At 50.3% G+C, this 10,533-nt stretch overlaps 1 protein-coding gene across 4 annotated transcripts in view; it reads right to left on the reverse strand.

Annotated features, from left to right (window-relative positions):
• Nucleotides 1–10,533, reverse strand: part of si:ch73-138n13.1 (titin homolog) — a 28,652-nt gene that overhangs the window by 16,654 nt on the left and 1,465 nt on the right. For 2 of the 4 annotated variants that reach the window (XM_030358656.1, XM_030358657.1), the window contains exons 2-6: nucleotides 10,384–10,454; nucleotides 8,470–9,775; nucleotides 8,276–8,366; nucleotides 3,198–6,245; nucleotides 1,405–1,530 (exon numbers count right to left, since the gene is read on the reverse strand). In XM_030358656.1, coding sequence (XP_030214516.1) covers nucleotides 1,405–1,530; nucleotides 3,198–6,245; nucleotides 8,276–8,366; nucleotides 8,470–9,775; nucleotides 10,384–10,435 — 4,623 coding nt within the window. In that variant the 5' untranslated portion in view covers nucleotides 10,436–10,454. The remainder of the gene's footprint in view (nucleotides 1–1,404; nucleotides 1,531–3,197; nucleotides 6,246–8,275; nucleotides 8,367–8,469; nucleotides 9,776–10,383; nucleotides 10,455–10,533) is intronic. The other 2 variants (XM_030358658.1, XM_030358659.1) reach the window with 1 other exon arrangement.

The following is a 10,533-nucleotide window of genomic DNA, read 5'->3' on the forward strand; positions in this document are numbered from 1 at the left end:
CACACACTAACCGATTCCATTCCCCAAAAATCCAGTCTTGATCTCAAAACCGGAACTGGCAATCAAAGATGTGTCTGTAGCGGCCATCATTCAAACCCGGTGGCCATCATCAATAACAACTAAAAGAACTACAGACAAAGTCATAGAGATTACGTGAAAATGGACCGCACATGTTGCATCTAGAGTTAACTTGGATCGCTCTACTTTGCCAATCCATCGAAGTTCAGCTTTTCCTGCTACGTCTTCTGCTGTGTGTATCGGTCAGTGTGGCTCCGATCTTCTTCCCTACGTTACGATCCAAACCTCGTGTACCCGGCACTCAGATAACAAATCAAAAAGATTTTTCACGATTAAATATAGATTACGAAATGTTTAATATTTGCAATTTCAAATGGTTGCAGCCTTGATCAGTTTTGGGGAATTAAAACCCAACCATAAGACACCTCACACCACAGGATAATCCTAAAGATGAAATCATTAGAACCATTAAACCATTGGGGCTTTGTTGATGGGAGGCAACAAAGTGTGCCCTTCAGTAGCTGAGGGACGGTGTTGTGAGCCTAACAAAGGCAGATAGAGAGGGAATCTCGCTCTCACTCCCCCCCCCCATTGTCAGAGAGGTTTGTCAATGCAGCGTCACGGAACATATCAAAGAAGACTGCCAAGGGCGTTGGGCAAGCATGATCCATGGCCTTTCAAACTAATGTGTGTGTGTCTAACGCTTAAATCATGAGCCAAGAAAACTATCCAGGAAGAGGAGGCCAGGGTAAGGACTGACGCAGTGTTTACCTCCCAGAGGTCATTAGTCATTCAGAGGGCGCTGCCACACAGCATTTCCCCGAGCCATCGGCTGGCTGCTGGCTACGCAGAGCGTCTGGAGACCATGGGCCGGCATGTTTGACTGACCCAACCCTGAATTACAGGCCTGAGGAGATGGTTCAAAGCCGGTTTCCATGCTGTGTGTGTGTGTGACAGAATGCCACTGATGTTAGTCACCGGTCTAGTGAATACGTTCCCGCGTGAGCCGTCTGCACACCTCTTCCTACTGGCTAGCAATTTCAGCTTTTCTCTTGCCTACCTTGGTCACACACACACACAAACAAACAGCAACACACACACACACACACACACTTACTTGACCCCTGTATTAGCACATTGACGTGTTAGACATAGAACAAAAAACATAGCAATTTAGGTTTTGATTCTTGAGCACCGCCTCCTACCCCAAAAATGTTAAGCTGGTCAAATGCCAATAAGAGCCTACTCGAATAACCTACGGCTTGCTATGGTATAAAGGAAGGGAAGAAGCCTCAAACAGGACCCAACGAGACTCCTGCTCAGACAGGCCTTTGGAACCAGAGGTCATGATAGCTTTTTAAGGTGGGAGGCGGGCTCCGCACTCACCCAGCCTGGACGGTCCCCCTCCCTGTGGGCACTGCGGCTCCTCATCCTGGACAGGCTGACCTCCACCGGGCCCTCCGGCGGGGCGGAGCGGCGGCACACGCTGCGGGACCGCAGCCGGTTCAGCTCCTGACAGGAGGAGACCGAGGTCATTATCTCAAACGCACAAAGAGCTCAGAAATAGACTTGGAGAACGGGATGATTCCAATCACACCGTATGTTGGTTATCAACAACGCCGGAGTTGTTGATAACCAACAGTTGAATTTCATTGATCAAAAAGTGCCCAGAGTAATCTGAACTTAACACTTTTTACACTTCCACTACTACAGACCCAACAATCCACAAACGGATCCACCAATTCAGTCAGGTTTCCGAGTTCATCAGGATATTCAGACACAGTTAAGGTTTGAGCCTCAATGTTGCCAAGCACACCAAACCCATTCTGTAAAAATCCCTTTCTAGATTAAAAATATCTCATAAAAATATCAGACAGACAAAAGCACACTAAAATGTATACATTAGTCCTTTTTCCATCAGATTTTCAAGCGAATTAACTCTTAAAGCGAATTAATTTGTAGCGACATAAGAAGCGCCTAAACGGTTTTCCATCGACAGAATGATTATAGCGAATTAAAATTGTGTCACAATGCCCCGTGTTGAAGCGCATTTTTCTGACCCTTTAGATGATTTTCCATCAACAATGCGCACGCATTCTATATCGCTTCAGCCGTTTTCCATTACTTTTATGTCGCTAGAACTTTCCCAAAACCACCTCTGCAGAGCGAATTAACTTAGTGCGACAAAATCGGCGTTAGAGCGATATAACCCTTTTTCCATCGCATATGTCGCACTAACTTTTGATGCGCATCATTTTAAAGCGCATTATCTTTTTGATGGAAAAAGGACTATAGTCAGCTGACTAAGTGTGGCTGAATCAGGTTCCCCCTGTTTTGATACTTTTCCTTCATGTAATGAATATATTCATATATCCCATTCATATATTCCAACATTATCCCACCTCCTTCTTCTTTTGCTGGGATATTTATGCATGAAGTAAAGTAGTTTATCTTTGATCTCACATGCTTTGGGAGAGCCCAGTGTTTTAGAGACTCCATGAACGTTAATTGTACATCTTCTTGGTCAAGAGCACGAAAACACCAGTGAACAGCTTACAGGTTATTGATTCTGGTGCACTATGGTCTGTCGTACATATTTGTTCCGATATACTTTAACAAAAAATGGGATTTCAACTGACTAGACTCTAGACCTGCCTATGAGCCATGGACAAATTCCCCTAAGTTCGGTCTGTTCGGCAACATCAGACCCAAACGTTAACCGAGTCCAGCTGGAGGAGATTGGAAACGTGTGTGCTGATAGGCTTTAAGAAACCCGATAACCGACACGTGTGAGGGTTTGATTCTGTCCCTAGTCGAGGGAAACGAGTGCTTAAAACAACAGTATCTCCATAGCCTTTTGTATCGACAGGATGAGATCGAGCTATTGGATCACTTCACGTAACTTGATTTACAGTTGTGGAATTTTTAAATATGCACAAGTAATATTTGAACTACATTCAGTTCATAGGTTCTATGTTGGCTGAGTTGTCGACAGCCAGGTGAATAATTTGAAAAGTAATTAGAAACCAATTAAATGTGTCTATGAATGATGACATGATTCAATGAAAAATAGAATGAAGAGTTTGGAATCCGTCAACGGTAAAAGAACACCCCTCAAGACGCCAGCTAATGGTTTGCTCTGAGCTCTCTGCGCCGGGCTGCGCTGGCCTGCTCCTCACCTTGGACCCGTGTGATCTCCTCTGGCTGCGGGGCTCTGCCCGGGGGGCGGGGGGCTCCTCCACCCTGGGGAACCAGACCTGCTCCGGGGCGGGCCCCGCGGAGTCCGAGGCGTCCCTCTGCAGTGTGTGGCCCGAGGGCGGGCGCTCGTCCACCAGAGCCGACCAGCGCCTCTCCGCCGCCGGCCGGCGCTCCCCCTGCCGGTACAGCAGCTGCTCCAGGATGGTTCCGCCCGCCGCCCTCCTGGGGGTGTCTGGTCCGGCGGGGACGTCTACAGACATCTCCATGGCGGGCATCAGCTCCCACGGGTCCTGGGGGGAGGGCACCCATTCCGGGCTCAGCCGCCCCTTCAAGGTGTCCAGTGGCACGTCGTGGATACCGTCCCTCTCGGGGGTGAGGGGCTGTGAGTGGTCCGGGAACTGGAGGGGGGCCTCTCTACTGGGCGAGGGCTGGGTCTGTGACGTGAAGGAGTCTATGTCCAGAATGGTCGGTTTATACGGTTCCTCCGCTCTAGGGGAAGGGCGTTTCCAGCGGGCCGCAGCGTCGAGCTGGGGGGAAGGGGCTTTGGAAAACGGGTCGTCTCGTAACACAGAGTCCAGATCCAGGACCCTGGGCCTGAGAGGCGATGGGTCCAGCGCTAGCTGCTCCTGAGACTCCCTCCGCTTCTTCTCCGTCAACCTCTGCCTCTCCGACTCCTGCCGCTTGGCGACCTGCCGTAGTTTTTCGGCCTCCTCTCTCCCCCTCTTCTCCCTCAGCCTCTTCCTCTCCTCCAGCTCCAGGAGCTGAAGCCTCTCCATCTCCATCGCCGCCTCCAACTCAATCTTCTGCCGCCTCTCCTTCTCCTGCTTTAAACTCTGTTTCTCCAGCTCCCGTCTCTCATAGTCCAGCTGCTTCTGATGCTCTTTCTCAAAATCATATTTCCTCTGTCTCTCCACCTCTCTTTGTCTCTCGAGCTCCCTCTGTCTCTCTTTCTCTAGCTCCCTCTGTCTCTCTAGCTCCCTCTGTCTCTCTAGCTCCCTCTGTCTCTCTTTCTCTAGCTCCCTCTGTCTCTCTTTCTCTAGCTCCCTCTGTCTCTCTTTCTCTAGCTCCCTCTGTCTCTCTTTCTCTAGCTCCCTCTGTCTCTCTAGCTCCCTCTGTCTCTCTAGCTCCCTCTGTCTCTCTTTCTCTAGCTCCCTCTGTCTCTCTTTCTCTAGCTCCCTGTGTCTCTCTAGCTCCCTCTGTCTCTCTGTCTCCCTCTGTCTCTCTAGATCTCTCATTCTCTCTACTTCTTGCTGTATGGCAGCCTGCCGTAGTTTCTCTCCCTGTCTCTCCACCTCCCTCTGTCTCTCTGTCTCCCTCTGTCTCTCCAGCTCCCTCTGTCTCTCTGTCTCCCTCTGTCTCTCTTTCTCTAGATCTCTCAGTCTCTCTAGCTCCCCCAGTCTCTGTGCCTCCCTCTGGAGCTCTCGCTCAATCTCCCTGTGTCTCTCTTTCTCTATCTCCCCCTGTCTCTCTACCTCCTTCTCGAGGTCTCTCTGTCTCTCCGTCTCCCTCCGTCTCTCTAGTTCTCTCCGTCTCTCTTCTTGTTGTTGTATGGCAGCATGTCGGATTTTGTTCACTTCTTCTTGCTTCCTCTTTTCCTTCTCTTTCTGTCTCCTTTCCGCCTGCTGCTGTCGCTCAAACTCCATTAACTCTCTCCTCTCCATCTCCTTGATCCTCTCCAAATCTTTGTCATGCTGCTGACGCTCCCACTGAATCTCCAGCTGCTTCTTCTCCTTGTCAAGCTCCCTTTGTCTATCCTGGTTGCGCTGTCTCTCTCTCTCCACCTCTCTCTGTTTTTCCAAATCCTGCTGCTTCTCTCTCTCGATGAGTTGTTGCTTCTCCCTTTCCAGAGCCCGTAGTCTCTGTTGCTCTTTGTCCAGCGACGCCTGCTTCTGCTGCTCAAACTCCCGCAGGCTCTCCTTCTCAAACGCCAACTGTCCCTGCCGGTCAAGCTCTCGCTGCCTCTCCTTCATGCGGGCAAATTCTAAATGCTGATGCCGTTCTATTTCCACCTGTCTCAGCATCTCCAGCTCGCCTGTCCTGGTATTCCTCCTCTCAGCCTTCCAACTCTGATCCCTTTGTCTTTCCGTCTCCACCATCCGTCCTTCAGTCACCTGCATGGGCCACGGCGGCTCCCGAACCGGCTCCTCGGCTGGACTTTGGTTCTTCCTGAGCACCTCCTCAAACGAAGGGTTCCTCATCGGGACGCTCCTCCCTTGGGCGGCCGAAGGCCCAGACCGCAGTGGAGGGTCCTGCAGGGTTTCGGCCTTGGCGAACCATCTGTCCGGCCCACTGTCCCCAGGACTTACAGCCTCCTGTATTTGTCCCGTCAGTGCAAAGTACGTCGCCTTGGGTTTGGGTTGGTCGTCCGTCCCAAGCATTTTAAGACGCTTGGGGGCCGCTTCCTCCGCCTCCGCCTCCAGAGCCGTTGGCCTACCCCCGGCCCCGTCCTCCTGCTCTGTGTCTGCGGCGTTCCACTTGGGCAGCGCTCCGACTCTCAGGTAACGCGGCTGCACCTCCAGGCCAACGGCGGGCCCTCCCTGAACAGCGGCCGGCTGGTGCTCCATCGCCGCCCTGGTCGTTGCGGACCCCCGGCCAACATCTGAGCGGCGGGAGCGCAGGGTCATGGCCTTGTCCTCCAGGCACGCCAGCGGGAGGCTCTCGCTCACTGCCCTGCTGCCCTCCACCGCCGGCACCGTGTCGAAGGAGTGCGACACGCGCAGCAGGCCGGTGGGGGACTCCGGCTCCCGGTACGTGGCGGTGACCAGCGTCCCGTCGTCCTCCGCGGGCACTCGAGGGGCGGAGGACCCGAGCGCAACCGCGAACGGCTCTTTGTGGTCGTCGCCTTCCACCACCAGCACGCTGCGCCGTTCGATCGTGTACTCGAACAGCGACGCCCGGACCGTCTGCGTCTCGCCGCCGAGTCGGCCGTCTTTAGAGGACGTTCCCGTGTCCGACCCGGCGGGGATGGAGGGAGAAGCGGGCTCCGTCTTTCTCTTCTGGTCACCAGGGTGGACAGCCGGCTCTTTGACCTGGTGAATACGCAGCAACAGTTAGCATTACGCCCAATCAATTGTATTCCCCCCAACCCTACCTTTTTGTAATTAAATGCAGTAAATAGTTCCATTTTTTTTTTCAAAGGCACTTAAACTACAGATGGTACTAATGATCTATGAAGTAGATTTTGCATAATGACAAGCTAAGTTTGAATCTGAATAGATTTGATTGACAGGCTCACCCAGGTAAACTGAGTGACCAAAACCTGACTCAAACACAACGATAAAATACGATAAATACATTCAATATGATTAGGTCACTTTATCACTACAGTTCACTATAGTGTAGTTCACTATATGATACAATAAAGAATAACCCCCCTCCATCAACATCCATTACAATGATTACAGTATTATAATTTATAACAATTATGATTATAATGATGGCATTAACCCCTTGCGTAGAAAGTTGACTTGAACGTTTTCTCACGCAACCCTTTACTGGTTTGTGTGGAACACTACACAGGGTATTCAGCCCGGTCAGGTTTACAGCCTGGTTTCAGATGCGTCTTAGTGCAGGATTTGGAGCGCTAGGCCGTAGAACGATGCCAACCATTTACAACACAAGGAGGCAAACCCTACACTGCGTTGCATTGGAAATGAACAGACTACTTGTGAACCACAACCAAACCATGCAACCAGTATGTACGTACGCAGCTTGAGACCGTCAAAAAGACAAGCACCTCATTTTCATGATTTGAACCGCATGTATCTGCTGAGAGACTTCAACATCAGACATGCTTTCGATAACCTGGAGAAAATGTTTCACGGTTAACTCCTCTTGGAAGAACCACTTCCAAGACCCAAAAGCTGTGAGCCTGGCATCATCAAGCACAGTGGACTGCCTTCACATTCTTGCGGAGATTACTGAGATTTTGTATATATTTCCCATAATCGTGTGCTTGTGGATGTCCATAAACAAGAATTTTTGGCTCCTAACAAATCAAAAGAATTTATGTCCTATCTGTGTATACTAAATATACACAGATAACACAAAAAAAATGCACAAAACATTCACATAAAAAGCATTTTGATATGGTTTATTTACACTGAACTGAATGTTCAGTGCGAAGTATAACACCCAGTAAGAGAGAGTCATTACTTAGTTGATTTCATAGGTCAACAGGCAACACAGTTCTATGTTTCAGTCTGTAAGCTGGACAGGTTACCCCCGTCCAGGATAGTGGGTTAACCCACTATCCCCATTACCTCACATCCTAGTATTTCACTCAAGGTCTTGCTTGGAAATATATATCCATGGAACCACATGTCCAGCTAGGAGGCTTTGGGTTCTGCCTCACAGTAGGTCTCTGAAAGGGACATTCAACGTTGACAGAAAACGTACTTGAAAGTGCATTGTGCAACAGTGGAAAGGAAAAGACAAAGTGTACAAATATCAGGCTGGTAATCATATCGCCTCCCCTCTGTGGCTCTGCACAGGGCAGGCCTTAACGCAGGGTGTGGTTCCAAAGGTAGAAATCAAAGCCATTCAGTGTTGACCTTTTCCCAGCTGTCTTCCCTCACTGCGTTTCATAAATCAAACAGCCAGCAGGCATGGTGTTCGCTCTACCTGCAGTCTTGGGTTTCAGAACTGTCTACACTTTCAGGAGTGATCCTTTTCAGAGTACTACTATGTCATGATATGTCAGGTACCCCGGGGAGAACCTTTTCTCAAAAAGGTTAACCAATTTGTGGCAATAGCAAACACTGTAATACTTCCACTTCCTCTAAAGTTGAATAACATTTTGTTTTGTGGAAAACATATTATGAACCCAAAGTTAATTTGGTGAGATAACAACGAATATATCTATTAAGATACAGCTTATCCTCTGAACAGCAAAACTAACTTTGTTTTGCTTGAGTTTAACAAGAGTTTAACAAAGAATCTCGTAATGGCCTTCGCACCATCGCTTAGAGTGGATTAGAACCACCAGCACTGACTGTTTGAGGGTTAGGACAGCACATACACATCAGACTATAACAAACTCAATTTAGATCTCCCTTACCCTCTGCTGAGGATCTCGGTCAGCCCTGAAAGAATGTTCTGGTTCACTGAGGGAGGGGCTGCAAAGGTCGGTCGACCTTTCAGATATAAACCTGGGGGAAAATGATAATTGTTACACAATGCATAAACCAGGCATGATCGATATACTCTCGGGAGGAGACGTGAATCGAGTGCCAACAGAAAGTGACGGCCAACCTTGTCGTCAGGTCCAGAGGTAGAGGCTTGACCGTTGGCTTAGTCGGAGGACTGGGGGCGGAGGGGACGTCCTCAGTCAGCTTTTTGATTCGCTGCTTGATACCCGGTGGTGCTGCTTCTGGCTCTGCGATTGGCTGAGGAGTGGAACCCTGGTCAATGGCCCCCGTTGAAGGAGAAGAAGAGGAGGAGGAATCCAGGAGAAGACTGATACGTCTCTTGATGCTGGACGCCCCAGCCACATCCTCCTCATTCTTGACCTCCACAACCTTCTTCTTCTCAATGCCCTCCGTCTGTGCGGGGAGGGGCTTGGCAGCAGCCTGAGAGGCCGGTGTGGCCCCCTCCGGTCTGGAGGCTCTGTCCAGGCTCGTTGGCATCCTCAGCTCTGGAGTGTTCTCCTTGCTGTCCGCCGGTGGGTTCTTGCGATGCAGTGAAAGGTTGACAGACTCGAACCTCGCTGTGAGATCGGTCGAGAGGGGACGTCGCCCCTCCCAGCGGGGAGAAAGGACTGGGGCCTCAGGGTTCGGAGAAGAGGAGGGAAGGAAGATGGCCGACACAGGCCTCGACCGCGAGCCCCTGGGCTGAGGTCGGAGGGCCACCGACTGTGGTTTGGTTTCCTCCGGCTGCTCTTCCTGGCTGAGCTGATTGAGGAATCCCATAGACTTAGCCCTGGTCATGGATGTCCCCGCTGGGCTTTGGGAGTATATCCTGTCTTTGTCTTCCTCCTTCTTGGTTGTTCCGGACCACTCCGCTGCGGGGGACTTTTTAGGGCTCCTTGAAAAGGACAATCCAGATGCGTCACTTTTCTGACGTTGTGCTGGTTTAGGAGGTGTGGGTTTGCGGAAGTCCCCTTGAGTGAGAGGAGGTGCTGGTTTGAAAGGAGGGACCACTGGCTTGGTAGTTTGCCCAGCGCTCGGCATAGCAGAGTTTTTTGCGGTAGAGGAAGGGCGGCCAGGGTTGGTTGACACCGGCCTTGGTTTGGACCCCACAGCGGACTGCTGGGGCTTAGGGGGGATGGGAGGGTCGGGTTTGTAGCTAACAGTCTGGGTGGGCTCGCGGTGGACCTTGTTGTGGGGCTTAGGGGCTAGTATCGGTTTGATTGTAGTGTTCCTCTCCAGGACGAAGGGCTTTGGGGTTAGTCGGGGCTTTGGGCCAGGCGCAGGTTTGGTAGGGTCCATGATAATGCTCTCACTGAGGCCCTTGTTGCTGGAGTCAATCAGAGGACTGAGGTGCATGCGACCCCTCAGACCCGTCCTTCCAACCTCCCCGGGCTGGAGCTCTACCCAAGCAGCCATTCTTCCAGAACCACCTAAACATGGAGTACAAAAGATACACCATCAATCTACTGTAACATATAAGTAACTGAGTTTGCTTTATAGCACCAATTAACTAGCTATAAGTTCAGACTTTGTCTTGGGAGTGCCATACAACCCTTAGTTAAGTCCTTGACTCAAGACCAAGAAAGCATGACTAAATAAGATATTTGAATGGACGGTCATTAAGCACTCAGGAAGAGCGTGACTTAGGTCAAGGTGCACCAAGGTGGATCGTCAGACAGGAAAGGGGCATGCAAAGCTCTTGTTTTTTTTTTGCATACGAGACAGCAGTGATCTTGCTCTTCAATGTCCGTCGAAAAGTCAAAACTTTCCCGTCTGAGGATCTTAGCACCTCAAACATCAACAATATACTAGATTGGATAGAAAATCTCTTTAGTCTAGTGTTCCTTAATGGTGAGCTATTTTCTATTGCTACAACAAACAGCCCAAGCACTTTGACACGCTCCCCCCCCAGATCCAATAATGCGGTCAATGTGGGCTTGTTTTGAAATATTTGTCCTCTCTGAGACATGACAGCTCTCCATTGTTGTTGTTATCACGTTCAAACTTTGCCCAGCCCACCCTGGCTTCAATAACTTACCCAACTTGATGTCCACTGTCTGCAGTGGAGCTCTGGTTTCTAAGGTAACCATGCAGTGGTGTCATATCACACTAGGAGGAAGAGGGTGAGCGTGTGTGAGAGAGAGAGACAGAGAGAAAAGGGAGGGGGGATAAATTAACTTTGTGTTAC

The sequence above is a fragment of the Gadus morhua genome, chromosome 6, assembly GCF_902167405.1.
Source record: "Gadus morhua chromosome 6, gadMor3.0, whole genome shotgun sequence".
Taxonomy (NCBI): domain Eukaryota; kingdom Metazoa; phylum Chordata; class Actinopteri; order Gadiformes; family Gadidae; genus Gadus; species Gadus morhua.